The 15,443-nt window shown below is 44.5% G+C and overlaps 1 protein-coding gene across 1 annotated transcript in view; it reads left to right on the forward strand.

The window, feature by feature from the left end:
- LOC131892629 (uncharacterized) overlaps nucleotides 1-15,017 on the forward strand; it is a 28,119-nt gene extending 13,102 nt beyond the window's left edge. The window contains exons 13-18 of the mRNA XM_059242452.1: nucleotides 7-8,960; nucleotides 9,374-9,544; nucleotides 10,841-11,448; nucleotides 11,511-11,984; nucleotides 12,054-13,649; nucleotides 14,309-15,017. Coding sequence (XP_059098435.1) covers nucleotides 7-8,960; nucleotides 9,374-9,544; nucleotides 10,841-11,448; nucleotides 11,511-11,984; nucleotides 12,054-13,649; nucleotides 14,309-14,951 — 12,446 coding nt within the window. The 3' untranslated portion in view covers nucleotides 14,952-15,017. The remainder of the gene's footprint in view (nucleotides 1-6; nucleotides 8,961-9,373; nucleotides 9,545-10,840; nucleotides 11,449-11,510; nucleotides 11,985-12,053; nucleotides 13,650-14,308) is intronic.
- Nucleotides 15,018-15,443: the final 426 nt, after the last annotated feature.

The raw sequence follows: 15,443 nt of genomic DNA on the forward strand, positions 1-15,443 counted from the left end.
AGCTAGAGATTGACATTACCCAAAACAGCGTTTTGATCATTGGAAAGGCCGACGTCAACCTTAAAGCCTCTCGTATTAAACCTTTTGATGTAACTNAATTCATAAGACGAGGACAAGTCACCAAAGCCGAAGTTCGAACCCAATTGGAAGCGAAGAAGTTGTACTCTGTGGGCATGCTCATTCGTTATGATAACGAGTATGGTTCGTTGAATTTCGACGCAAACCTGGAAGCCAGGAGCCTAGATTTCAAAGCCGAGTGGCAGGGCCAGAAGATCTCACTAACATCAAGGGTGTCCGGAAAGGATGTGACGATCAAGGTTACATCACCCTACGAGAATATGAAGGATGTGACCCTCAATGGACGATGGGAGCGAACATCGAGTGGGCTGAGGCTAAAAGCCTCCAGTTCCAATGAGCGAAAATCACATGACTTTGTCCTAGAAGTAAAAAAGATCACCAATGATGAATCGACACTCTTCTGGTCCTTGAGAGAGGATACCAATGAGATTAAGTTTACCTTGAATACAAAGAAAACGTCTCTAGCCAACGTGGACATCAATCTTGATCTAACATCCCACAAAGGGAACCTCATCCGACTGGGCATTAAGTATTACGTCCTGAACAAGTTCCTTCACGCCGAGCTGACCATGAATTGCCCCTCGATTCAAGTGTTTGATGGTAAATCAAAGTTTCACGTCGGTTTCGTTAGTCCCAGGAACATGCAGATTCTGTTGATGTCTGAATACTCTAAGTCCGACTCAACGAGTGGCGGTTCCGAGACGCTCTTCAACATTGTCACAGAACTGCAATTCGAAGAGTTTGACAACGTGGTTCTAAAGTTTGAAGTGGAAGTCCCATCCCTGGGCTTGGACCAAGGAGACGTCAGTCTAGAGGTGGTTTTCAGGGTGCAAGCCAAGGAAGACTTTGAGGTGGCAGCCAAGATTGGCGCCAATGGGAAGCTCTTCAATTATGGAATCAAGTATCGACGAACGGAGGACGGGGAAATTGAATCCAGAATCCGTTTCACTGGTCCAGACCTTCAGTTTGATCTCTCGGTTGAAGGGCAACTCAATTGGAAAGGAGACATGAAGTCTGCCAAACTGGCAATGCGTGAAGAGGGATTAAATTGGGGAGAAGGCGAATTTAACTTGAAATACGACACCACCACCAGAGACAGCCAGGCCAAGCTCTATGTCAAGTGCAAATCCGGCCAATTCGATGATCCCCTTCGGATGGAGTATACCTACGTCCATGAAGAGTCACTGAGACTTTCCGGTCAAATGTTTGATCAAGGATCGCTTACGATAGCCGGCAAAAAGACTGAAGATATTGTGTCGGCTAATTTTGAAAGTGACTTTCTTCCCATCAAATCTGCCTCGTTTCTTCTGGAAGAGCCCACCAACGGCAAGGGTCGATTTGAATTGTCTGCCAAACGAGCAGAAGACTCCAAATTGAATTTCCGAGTTCGAAGAGACATTGACGAAATTCAGGCCAATATCGTCGATCCCAAACATGGAGAGATCAATCTTATTTATGGCCAAGAGACTCAGAATGTGTTGTTCTTTAAAACCAAGGAACACTTCCACCAACTCTCCTACGGATTTGATGACGACCAAGTATTTCTTCATGTAAATAGTCCCCTCTTGGCCAAGGAAGAGGCTAAATTCCTTTTGCGTCGTGAGGAGCGAGATAAACGCCACGAAATAGAAATAATGTCCTTCTTGGGTTCCTTGAAAGGTGAACTTTACAATCGACAAGAGCGACTGGGCTTGGACGTTCATCTCTCGAGCGATTCCCCGGAAAATGGTTATGGCATGTCAATCGATCTCTCCAAAGCCATGTTAGATGGAAGAGCCAAGATTCAAGTTCGCGAGGACTTTTACGAGGTCGAAGCAAGAAACGATCATTCACGACCAGGGGAAGGATCTATGGGAGTGTCAGTCGGTTTGAATGAAGATCGTAAAGAATTCGGATTTGCCTACGAAGTGAACGATGATGGTATGGTTGTGGATGTTCATTCGCCCGTGGAAACCCTGAAAGCGTTCAAGGTGGTCAATAAAGTGAAGAGAGATACAGGGCAGGTCGAGTTCAAATTTGAAGCGGAGGGAAACGAAGATCTACTTTTGGCAGGCGCAGGAATCCGATTCGACCAGAACAAGAGAACCCTGGAGGTTTTACTGAAGACCCCATTGCTTCCCGGCAAATATGGAAACCTCCAGCTCGAAGCTCTTTGGAATAACGTCGACCGTGATATGAGCAACGGATTTGATATTAATGTCGAGGTCAAGGCAAGTGGGGAGCTCATTCAAAAAGTCTCCTTCTCCAAGGCACCTTCTCCGGGATTGAGCGATTTACGAGCTATCGACGCTATAAAAGGATTTTCACTCAACATATCATCCCAAGACAAGACCATCTTTGATCTGGAAACGCTCGAAACGCCCCCGGGTCTTTTCAAGCTCCGTGTTTTGTCCAATTACCCTGGCCGAAAGCTTATGGAACTGAATTTGGAAAGCTCTTTCAACTGGAATGACCAAGTTGGTTTTAAATTGGATGTGAATGAGAACTCCATTGTGGCCTTTGAAGGCAAAGTCAACAAGGACACTGATATGATGGCCACTGCAAAGGTTAGGTTGGCTTCGGTTGACCAAAGCAAGTTTGGAGAGTTCGAAATTACCCTAACCCCTATCATTGCTTTGCCCTCTCTAAAACTTAAAGCCACTTCTAGTCATCCAAAGCTGAAGATCCTCGATTTGGATTTTCAGATGACAGAAACCGATCAAGGACAAACGACAAAGCAAATCAGAACATTGGATTTCAAGTTCAATGATAAGTTTGTCACTTGGCGGTCCGAGTCCACCAATCAAAAGGATTCACCCGATTCTGCAGGCACTTCTATAACCAAGACTAATATGGTGGGCCTCTTGGGCTTCAATGAACAGACCACTGCTTACGAGATCGCATCGGGTGACGACAATTCAGCCAATTTTTGGTCGTACCAAACTGATCGAGATGGTGAATTGAACATGAGAGCAGTCATTGAGAGAGTTCCCAATGGCTTTGACATTTCCTACAAGGGAAAATCTCCGTTGGATGGGAAAAATCTCGAGATGCAAGTGAAATTGCGGACCAACAAGCAAAGCACTTTTAATTTGAAAGTCAAGACCAACATTGCCACTCTTCGCGAGATTGAACTCAAAGGTAGTTGGAGGTCGGCGGGTAAAAAGCACGAGCTCAAGGGCCTGGCTACCCTGAACGGGGACGAGGTCGGCAAGATGGGCGTGGGATTCCGATCGACCGAAAGGAGTGCCGCGGTGTCGATCTTAATGGTCGTCAAACCGATCCGTTTCAACCAACAATTCTCGCTCTCCGTGGCGAATTTGCAAAACATGCCCAAGAAATTATCTCTAAAAACCGAGGTTCGTAGTCGAGGTACGATTCTAGATTTGACCGGGGATCTGAGTTTGGTCTTGCCTAAGAACAATCAAGAGCTACCTTTCATGGACCTTTCGGCATTCGGAGCCTTAAAAAGCTTCCAATCCGGCCCGAAAACGTTCGACGTGACTACCAAACTGGAAATGGGAAAACAAAAGCTGGATCTCGACCTCGTGTATGACATCCAGAAACAACGCGGCAAGCACCACATCAATGCGTCTTTGACCAACAAAGAGCTCGATCTGAAGATCTTAATGGAACATGATGCCTACACTGCCTCCATTCATCACAAAACGACTTGGGTGACTTCGCTGGAAGAGCTCTGGACTCAAATTCAGACCGACTCATTTGCGGATGATTTTGTGTTCAAGTACCAGACGCCAGAGCATAACATCTTGTACAAGGAGAGCAACGATATTTCTTGGGCCAAAGGGAAACTCATTCGAAATTGGGAACTCAATCAAAATGGCTTTTTACGTAAAGAAGGCCTCGAGCTGGTTTATCCAAATCCTTGGGGCTGCTCTGGACGACTACGGAAAAACAGTGGAGGGGAGCGGGGATCGAACTTTGACCTGAATATCGTCTTGGAAGAGTCCCATGAGGGAGTTTGTGAATCTGAGTGGGACATTCTATGGAGGAATTCCAAGTGGTCGGTCTCCCAAAAGGCCGATCTGAAGAATTGGAGTGTGTTTGAGTTTCAAGTGACTGACGATGCCTTTGGACAGAGTAGCCCAATAACAATCTCTTGGAAGAAATCTGCTTCGCCTCTTAAAGTTGTGGCTGGAATCGAATTTCACCCTCTTCAATCATGGAATAAGCATGTCACCTTGGAACCCGTGAGCATCAAATACTCGCTGACGGACATGGAGTCCAGTACGCCAAACCGAGTGCAGCAATTGGCATTGGATATCAACAATGGCAAGAGGAAACTCGTCTATTCCCACGAGCGTAATGGGAATAGCAAAGAGTGGAAGCTTCTGTCCAATGTGATTCCAGTCAGTCCGATTATGATCAAATCGAGTGGTAGCAATGAAAGCACTGGCATGAGAAACTACGAGATCAGGATACCGGAAAGGTCGTGGTTTGTCGAAACGAACATGGGACGAATCCCCACCACCAAATCATCAATTCAAGACTTGGACAATTTGGTCTTTAAAGCCAACGGTCATGACGACTTCCCAGTCATCGACTTCCATTTGAGCAGACAGGAAGGTAAAATGAACCTGAATTATTCGAGGAAAAGCAGACAGTTCAACTCGGCAGTCACATTTGACGAGACCACGAAAACCACCCAAGCCTCTATCAGCCTGGACACACCTGAGCAAAAGATGGCGACCCATATTTCAATCCAACTCGGGGACCAAAGGGAGATTGGCGTCAAGGTCAGCTTGGACAATTTATCTTGGATGGAGGCCTCCATTGTGTTTGAAGGGGGTTCGCTAACCCAGGGATCAACTCTCACGGGATCCTTTGCGTTTCCGCAACAAGCCCAAACACTCGACTTCAAGGCTAACACTGAATCAAAGGCCGATGTCATTCGCGGTGGAATGACCATCACTTTCAATGGCAAAGAGGCCAATCTGAGGCTTTTGAAGACTCAAGAAGGGATCCTCTCCTTGGATTTAACTACCGATTTGTCGACCTTGAAGCGCCTCAAAGTAGTGGCTGAATATCAAAGTCGAGGCACAACTGTTCTTGACTTGCTGATGGAAGGCAATCGAACACTCATGGCCAACTTTGAGTCTAATATGGGCATCGAACAGGTCTATGGATTAGCTCTGAAGGCGGAATTGGATGGCAAGAAAGCCGCCATGACCTCTGTGATGGATCTGAGCAAAGGCGGAAGAAAGTTCGTTTTCGACTCTCAATGGTTGGATCAAACGTTGACACTCAAAGCAGAGTCTGAGGGCTCGAAAGTGGAGATCAACATTTCGAGCACTCTTCAAGAAATATCCGACGTGAATGTGGAAGGAACTTGGAGTATCAACGAAAATGGGGGCACCATAAAGGCAACCGGCGAGCACGAAGGCAATCCGGTCACATTTGAACTGAACTACGGCAAAATCCAACGCGAATACTCTTTGGAGTGGTCTCTTTCGTCATCAGTCACCAAAGAGGTCAAATTTACATGGATCACAGACTTTCAAAACATCAAGAACTTGGAATCTAATCTTCACCTCTTAGTGGACGACGATTTGTTGAGCCAATTTAACATCAAGATCGCCACCAATGACGACATTCGTGTCTCGTCAATGCTTTCCATTCCAAGGCTGGACATCATCATGGCTAAAGGCCAATTGCGCATGCATCACAACGGGCCCAACGACACTGAATTGAAGGCGTCCTTCCATCTCCAGGACAAAGTGAATGAGGAGACCCAAGTGATCTTCGACACCCAAGTGGTTGGCAAGGTTCTCTCACCCAAGAACTTCGACTTGCAGTTCAAGTTGGTTTTGCCCGCTTTGAACATTAACCCCGGAGATGTGGATGTGGGCATGGTTTTGTCACTAGAGTCGGCCACTGATTTTGAAGTTGAAACCCGAATTGGCGTGAAAGGAGAGCTCTATCAGGCCAGACTTCAATTGGAACGCGATGAGGACGGAAAAGGGGTAAAAGCTGGAGTTACTTTCAAAGGCTTGGGCGTGAACGTGGAATCGGATTTTGATTACATTGTCTTGGGAGAGAAGCGGACCTCGAAAATCAACTTTGTCACCTTGAGTAATCGCACCGGAGCCAAACGACAGCTGACTTCTGAGTTTGAAGTAGATTGCTCTTCGGGCAGTCTCTCGATCTCATTCAACTTGGATAATGTGCATGATGACGTGCCACCGATTTCTCTGGTCGTTGAAGCCAAACAATGGCGAACGTTGGAGGGGTTCGTGACTAAGAGCGACGCCGATGTCCTCCAATGGAATATCGTTTGTTCTCCCCAGGACAAAACTTTCCAAGCCGAGATCTCGTCCGATATTGCTCCTGTTCAATCCATTCAAATGAGACTGAATTGGTCGAAACCTGGGGAGATGGAATTTTGGATTTTGAAGAATCCCAATCATAAGACAGGGATTCGAGTCAAACGAGATATGTCCCAAGTTTCCGCCGTATTTCATGATCCTCATATGGGCGATTTCCACTTTGAGCTGGGGGAGCATGTCAAGTCCGGGATCTTGGTGATGAAGACGCGACACGCTATCCACAAGCTATCCTACGACCTGACCATGAAAGATTCCTTTTACGACATCAAGTTTGATTTGAGAAGTCCCTTCCTCCAAAAAGGCAGTACACAATTTCATTTGATCATCAATCCAAAAGGCAATCACTACAAAGTGAAAATCGACTCGGAATTTGGCTCGATTCAAAGCAACGTTCTGCTTCAAGATCGAGGCATGACCTTCCAATTTCAATCCGTCGCTCTTTCCAAGTCCACTTGGTTTCACTCCATGAACATGAAGCTCAAAGTCAGGAATTCTGAGAACGTAGCTCTTTTCGACTTTGGAATCGTTCCAAATGAATTACTCTTTTGGAGGACCTACGATTGTCGGCTGTATCTTGACAAAAACAACTTGCGTGGGGACAGCAAACTTCGAATCTCGAACTTGATCGACTTCAAAGCCCATGGGAGTTTGTCGTTTCATCATGAAGGCATGATTTGGGATGGCAAGATTCAATCTAATGGTCGAAAGCTCAATATCTACGGAGAGATCACAACGGCTAAGTTAGACTCTTGGGACGCTTCAGTGGTCATAGAAGAGTCGAGCAATGAGACGGGACAACCTCAAAAGGTCAGTCTGTCGGGTGGCTTTCATTGGACTGAGAGCAAGAAATTGATCTTCATCCAATCCTTGCCGGATATGCCCGATAACAGCGAGATTCTCTTCCATCTTGACGTCACCCATGGAACATTCGAAGCGACTCTCCCATTCATTTATTCGGTTCAGAAGCTGAGAGGTACTTTCTCCGTGGATGACGATTTCAGCAACTGCGCCATTCAAATGGAAGTCAACGGGAACATGCGAAGTCTTACCTTTGGATATTCACTTCATGAGTCGGAGCAAGCACCAAGAGCCATTCAGTTGGAATATTTGGATCACGCTGGACAAATTGTGGGAATCAAATTTGAGTTAGTTTCCGCTGAATGGGAATCCCTGCATCTATTATTTTCTGGTTATTTCAATGTTTTGGATGTTTCTCATGACATGGTGGTGGATTTTCTCCTTGACGCCAAGAAATGGGACACAAGCCGAGAGTTATCAGTCCTTAGCCATGCCCAGATCGATGGAGAATTTGTCGATGGCTCTGTTGACCTTTCATGTGATTCCGATGCCCGCCTTAAGTTTGAACTGATCTCCTCTTTGGACAACAATCTCCGAAAGGGTCTGGATTTTGCTTGGAGCAATACCAACGTGCACCAACAATTTCGTTTCCAGTTGAATTTTGGAACTGATCAACCCCTGGGTGTATGGATTAATCGGAGATACCAATCCTATCAAGACTTTGACCTGGCCTTTCAAACGAATGTCCCTTGGGTACGATCCCTTGGGATTCCACAAATCCATGTTCACGCTGCCAACGCCAAATTGGAAGGAACGTGGCGCCGATTGGCCTTGATATTCGCCAACATGGGCCTTAATTTGGAGTACACCTTGTTTCGATCGAAAGAATTCGCGTTCAATCTTCAGGGACAATGGTCAAGCGCCAACCAATTCTTGATCAGCCATCATCACAAGATGCTCTCTGACGCAAGTCGCATTTCCTCTACCGTGAAAGGTGTTTTTCAGGCCACACCGTTGTCTGCCAAAATGAACATGATGTCCTATAAGCCATCCCAATTTCGGTGGAACTCCGTTCTGGGGCGATGGGGAGGGCAAACGTTTGAATTGTTTCAACTTCCCTCCAATCACATCCAAGTCGCCCTCTCCGATAAAGCTCGATCTGCATTGCAATGGTCGGAAGCAAATGGGGAGACTTTTTTGAAATTCGATCATTATCATCGGAATGGATATGGACAAGTCAAGTCAATCCAACTTTGTCATCTTTGGGGACAGACATCGTTGTCGGAAAGCTATCTCCTCACTCAAGGTATCGCATTTGAAATGAAAGTACCACGCGACCATGTGTCCACCTCCTTCAAGTTGGCCCTGTCAGAAACGAATGGTCGCTCCCAAAAGGACATTTTGTCAGTGGAAAAACTCGTGCTTCCCCAAGACGGACTGGAACTACGGGTAGGAGATCTGAACGGCCGCTCGGTAAAGGTCCAGTGGCAAAATAATGGACGCGCTGAACAAAAGACCTCAAGACAAGTCCTTGGTCTGGCTTGGACTTCGACGAGTGACCCGCTCCCATCGACAGGAGGCGTCACATTCTCGCTCCATTCGGATCACACCTCAGCCGTTCAATTAGATGTCCTCACAATTCAGAGGTTGGGCGTTCAGCCGCGGACCCTGAGTCTTCGGAGGATCCAAGAGAAACGAGGTATCGAAATGAGAGCTCTCATCACCAGTCCTGAGACAGAGGAAACATTTGATATTTGGGTGAGTAAAGACTTAGGCTAGTTTTCTATTTTCTGGTTCATTGCGATCTGTGTAGTTGAATTGAAAGGCAATATGTATCAAAAATCTTTTTGATCTTTCATAATGTCAAGGTCATGTCATGTTACTTTATCTTATATATGATATTCGAAAATTGTAAAAAATATCGACCGACGAATCAAAAGACTGATCTTAGATGTCTCTATTTAGTTTTGGGTAGTCACTAACCAAGCCATGGCGTGGAAGAAACATGGAAAACCTAAATATCTGTATTGTCCAGATCACGAACTGCCATATCTGTCCCTGGCCTAAACATGCTCTTCCTTGTCACCAATTATTCTGATGATCTTCACTTTATTGACATCAAATTGAAGAATTGGAGTACTCATTCATTACTTATTACTCTGCTCCTCTAGTACTTGTTCAAAGGCTTAAAGGAGTTGAACCATCTGTACTTTGAAATGGGAAGCCATCTTCAGATTGGTTCCTCGATTGAGAAGAGCCTTCACTTTTCGGGAGACATCAACCCAACAACTCTAACGGGACAGTATCATCTTCAGCTTGATCAAGATATGTACGACGCTCAGGTAGGTTGATCAAGCCTCGTCAATTGTGACTATTGTAAATCATTCACTGTTGACTCAGTCCTCATGTTGTCCCATTACTTAAGAACCATTTATAGGTCCGCCATTCAAATCTACTACCACTTTGAACAGTCCTGCGTAACAAAAAGTGGAATTTTAAGCTCATTAACTGCTTGGGCTTGGGCCAAGGAAATTTGATCTTTTTTATGTAAAGTTTATCAACGTCAGTTTTGCAGATTGCGTTTTCCTACAATTAAGAAAGACCAAATTTTGACTCAAATGGGGCAAAACAATTCCAGAATTTCTAACCTGCTCAATGCCTCCACGAAGTCTATTGCAGGCTCCATAGGATTCCGAATATAACCATAAATCATAGGGAGGTGAGCGAAAGGTCCATGAAAAATGGTCTAAGAACCTTGAATTAAACGAGGATGTCCAAGGTTGGATCCAAGAGCACCCATCCACGTTCATGAGAGTCGTTTTGAAGGAGTTGGAGGTTGTGAGGCGAATTGTGAAACACGACTAGAGGTTTCACTCTAATAAGGATCCTTATTTGCAACGTCAGACAACCCAAACAAAACGGGAAGACTCACCGTAGATTGCTAGATAAACTACTCGTGACGTGCTATGAAAGCGTTTTCTTATTTTTCGAACATTATGTGACACAGGTCACTAATTATACATAAGATTTTGAAAGAATTAGCTAAAAACAACAGACGCGCATTATAATTCAATAAAGAGGAATCGGCCAACTCGACCCCTTATTTGGTAGTGGCTGACTCACAAAGCGCCCTCTGAAGTGCAGAACGTAAACCATAGTTCGTGGAGCGTAAGGGGGCTATAGGATGAGAAAGGTTCAAATGCTTATCAAATAGAAATGATTGAAACCCTCCTCAGGAACTCAAATAGGTTACTCAACAATTTTCAATCTCAATCTCAGACTTGTGGCCCACAAACTCATCTGATTGTATTCTTAGTGACTTTTATTTTTGGAGCGCCCTTCAAAGGACTAATAGACGTCCATCAAGGACGAGCCAATCAATAAATTCGTCAATATTTTACATTCCTCCCTTATCCCTTAAGACCAAATGAAACGAGCATATGCTTACTTCAGGCCTCCAATTGAAGCTGTTGTTGAATAAGATGGATAATTCATGTCTTCTCCCTAATTTCACGAGGTGGAAATAATGTTCCAAAATTGGTCCATGCTCCATAATTTCACAACATTTTTCAAACAATCGAGTCAGATAGCTAAGTAAAAGTTTACTGTTTCTCTTCAACCACTCTCTTTGATTGCAGGTTTCTCATCTCATCACGCCACTAGATGGATACACTCTCGATGTTGAAGTGCAGCGTTCAACAATCTCTGGACTGAAAATCGGGGACTCCTCTTTCTGGTTGAAATTCGACCCAAACGCTCCCATGCTTCAGGGACAATTTCAACCTCTGAATTCTCGTGGATCAGGGAGCCTTGAGACGAAATTCCAGCTTGGATTTCAAAGCGATTCATTGATGGTGGCTAACATGACGATTTTTGAGTCTCATGAGCCAAAGAACGACTGCAGTTGCTCCTTGGCAATTTTACAAGATCACATCCTGCGTTTTGAGGTTGTCGGTTCCTCGGAAGATTTGACCAACATCCAGAACATTTGGATCCAACCTGTTGAACACTTCCTTCGACAAATTCTCTTACAACCAGTTGCAATTTCTAAACCCACTCAGATGGTGTTGAAGAACATACAAGGCTTCACGATTGGACTATTAGATGATTTCATTGAGGGCCTCGACGATTCTGTCTTTAGCACCTCAATGGAACAAATCGTGGAAAAGAAATGGTCCCTAATCAACAACTTCGAATTCTTCTTGGAAAAATCCCGACATGTTCTTGTCGAACTTTCCCGACTGGCGTATGTGCTAGCAATATTAATTAGGTTTACTTGAACTATAATTTGCTTTTTTTTCATTGCAGAGATTTTCAAATAACCATTGAGAGGCAATATCTGAGAGCTCTACTTTCAGTTAGCAGAACTCTTTTCACCGAAGTCACCACTCTAGTCATCGACAGTTTAGACGTAGGCGTCGTTCTTTTCGAAAGGAACATGAACTCCGGAATCGAGTGCATCAGGATGATTGCACCCATTTCGTTTTGGGACGAGCATGTTTTTCCGCACCTGGAAATGGCCTGGACACAGATGAACCAATGGTGGTTCACTAACCGTTTGGCTTTTACGGAAAGTTCCTTGAAGAAGATCTGCGTTTTCGCAAATGAGTTTTCGCAACAAATCCGCCAGGAAGCCTTTCAATTCTTTAAAGAGCTCCACTTGTTTTTGAAGCAAGCCGAGTTCTTTCAAAGTACTCTAGAATTTTATTGGGACTATCAGAGTTGGCTGGAAGAGATACACTTCTCAGAACATGTGGAAAACGCTCTAGGTGACGCTGCCAGGTACATGAATCCTTCACAACTTGGAATTCGGTCAGGGCAACTAAGAAAAGAACCCTCTTATATTTACAGCGCCATATCTCGAGGTTTTTCGGTAGGAAAAGCCATCCATTTACAGATCAAATCAACTGTGTCGAATCTATGGAATGGCCTCGAGAAGGAATTAGTTGAAGTCGTCGAACAATTGCCATTACCCATGGCACGACGTTTGGCAGAAAAGTCTTTCAATTTCCTCTCCTACTCGACTTCTCTCTTCACAGACATGACCTCTCTCCGAGAAATCTTCAAAGTTACCATTACTCAGATAGACGCATGGACCGGGCTCATCTTCCGGATGACCAACGTCATCTTTTATGGCAACGATATACCCCAATTGGTCCAAACCCATGAACCAGATCAAAGGCTTTATCGGGCGACCTTTACCTCACCTCTTGAGTGGACATCGTTCAAAGAGACGCCCAAAATTATCCAAGTGATTGAGCATCTTCACAAGCCAGAGCGAGCCAATGATGTGTCCTTTGACATGCTGGAATTTCAACACGACATCCTGGAAGCGATCAACACTCTCAACGCTGCCATTACAACCAGGAACGTGGTTCCACCATTCTCGGCTCATGCACAAATCATTGGCAATGGGCAAATCCGAAGCTTTGATGGGACTTTTTTCTCGTTCAGACCTACAAATTGCTCTTACTTGCTGGTGTCGGACTTCCTACATAACAGGTTTTCCCTCTCTGTTCATTACAACGATGGTCAGAGAACCCACTTATCCTTCACGGATGGCAAAACTCTTATTGCCATCGATAACAATCTAAAAGTGACGGTCAAAGGTCGGCAAATGCGCTTGCCTCAACTTATTGGAAGTACATTCATCCAAAGGTACAAGAACCGACTAATGCTTGAGAGTGGCGACGGCTTGAAATTGGAATGCAATAGCGTGAGCCAAATCTGCTCCGCGACCGTGTCGGGATGGTATTTTGGCAAAACTGGAGGTTTGTTCGGCATTTATGATAACGAACCTTCGAACGACTTCATGGCTCCCAATCGAGATATCTTGGTGAATCCGATCAGCTTCGTCCAATCTTGGCAGCTCTCTCAGAATACCAGGACATGCTCAGTGACTCCATACACCACCGAAAAACAACCTTCAGGGATGGATTTGTCTGCGAAATGTCGACATCTCTTTACGTCTCCACAATCAGCGCTGATGCCTTGTTTCGAAACAGTGGATCCAACCAAGTACGAATCATTTTGTGCACAAGACCAAGAAGGCGACGACAGTGTTTGCCGGTCTTCAGCTGCCTATATTGAATATTGCAAGTTGAAGGCCATCGAATTATGGATGCCAAGTGAATGTGTGTCCTGCACAGATGACCAAAACCAGGACTATGTGGTGGGCTCCAGTCAAACTTTAGAAGGCAAACAACTGCCTCGATCAGCAGATGTGGTCATCCTGATTGAAAGTAACGCATGTTTCAAGAACATGTCTTTAAACTCCATTCCAACTTACCTGGATTACGCACTTACCAAGGAAGGGATCGAAAAGAATCGATTTGGCGTCGTAGGATTTGGCGGGAATGATCCACATTACCAGGATCCTATGCCATACACTGCTATGGGAGAAGATATCTTTACAAGAGCTAGCAAAATAGAGGACGCTCTCAAAGGGTAAGACTCAGCGTGACCAGAAAATCCTAACACGAACTTTTTTTAGATACAAATTAGGTAAATATTTCGATTAAAAAAAAACATAAAAGACTACTTGACATTATTCAACTTCAACAACTTCCAAACGTGCTTTGATTTAAGCCCTAAAGAAAATTTGCATTTCAAAAAAGTCTTTAGACTTTCTCCACTATTTTGACAGCGTAAACAAATTCAAAAATCCTTAGATATTCATTGCTAGTTCGAATGCACTTGCCTAGCCATGTCAAGTACTATTCTGATGTGAATGATAAGTAGCACACAAGTCGCAGTTACTATTCAGTGACATACATATAGTTCTAAATGAATGGCAGATTACTGACAAATTTCGATAGCCTTCTTTTCATTGTCAGCCATTACATGACAGAAGATGGCAGAAACTCAATCCAAGTCCCATTAGATGGGATCAAATCAATCCCCTTTCGTTCTTGTTATCGTGTACTGTTACATATGATTAGAGAGGTTCTTTCAGTAAGCTTCTTCTTACACAAGTCAATGCAGATTAGATCAAACTTAGAGAACTTCAATAATTAGACTATCTAATTATACGTAAATGAGAAAAACTGTTCTTTTATATCTTAATATTTCTTCTTAAAATATGCAAGTTTTGATGTTCCTTCCAGCGTGACCAATGTTCAATCTGGAGACTCCTTGTCCAACATGTATGAAGCTCTTCAGTTCAGTGGACGTCTCCCCTTTAGAGCGGGTGTCATCAAAATGGTTATCCACGTCAGCTGTCACGAGGGTTCAACCTCTAACTTGGTTCAGAGTCCCAACTACGGCGATGCCCTAACTATGCTGAAAGAACAGAACATTGTCTTCCATCGACTCCAACCCAACTCTTTTACATATAGGAGCGGCAAACATGGGTCAGAGCCAATTCTCGGCTTGTCCTCGGATGATCTTTTCACAGCAACCTCGTTGGATCAGAACCGTAAACACCCGGAATTAAGGCGACAGGTGCAAGTACCCAAGCATGATGTCCTGACAACCTTGGCCTTGGAAAGTGGAGGAGTTGTGTTCGATGCCCAGTCCCTGATTTCGCCCCTAAACCCCGGCGATGAGAAGATCTTGAGCTCTTTGTTTGCCCAACGTGTGTCCAAGCTTGCTATACCCGCCTCTTGCCAAATTTGCGATTGCATCCCTGGATCCGACGGTGAAGGCTACTTGCAATGCCGCTCATGCATTCAGCACGAGTTTGATCTTCTGCTTTTGCCTTCGGCCCAGAATCATAGTCAACGTCATGTTTCGAATCAATTTCATTAAATAATTTAAATTACTGCCAAATGTACTTGTATTGAAATTTGGAATATATGTCATTTTATCTTGAAATGGATCTACATCGTCGTTCGAAGATTTTCGACGAGATGCACAGTGTTTTGCATGCCTCAGAAGCTCTCTCCATCCGCAGCCGATAGAAAGAACATTTTGTCCCAGGCCTTACGCCCAAGTGGCCACACTCCCCTGTAAAAACAAGCTCTCGACTTCAAGCATTTGTCCCTCAGTAGGATTTTTTAAGGTTGGAAATGATGGTTCAAAGTCTCATATTCCTAGTGCGGCAAAAGGCAAATATCTCAACATCCATTGTCCAATCTCAAAAAAGTGCACATTCAAAATGAAATTGATAGAGGAGCTAGCTGTTGACAGAGACTTGTCGTTCATCACCTTGACCGAGACCTAGCTAAGAGATGGGGTTCTGGACGTAGAGATGGTCATCAAGGGGTTTTCGGTATATCGCTGCGATCGTGAGAGACCAAC

Source organism: Tigriopus californicus, chromosome 2 (assembly GCF_007210705.1).
Source record: "Tigriopus californicus strain San Diego chromosome 2, Tcal_SD_v2.1, whole genome shotgun sequence".
Lineage (NCBI taxonomy): Eukaryota > Metazoa > Arthropoda > Copepoda > Harpacticoida > Harpacticidae > Tigriopus > Tigriopus californicus.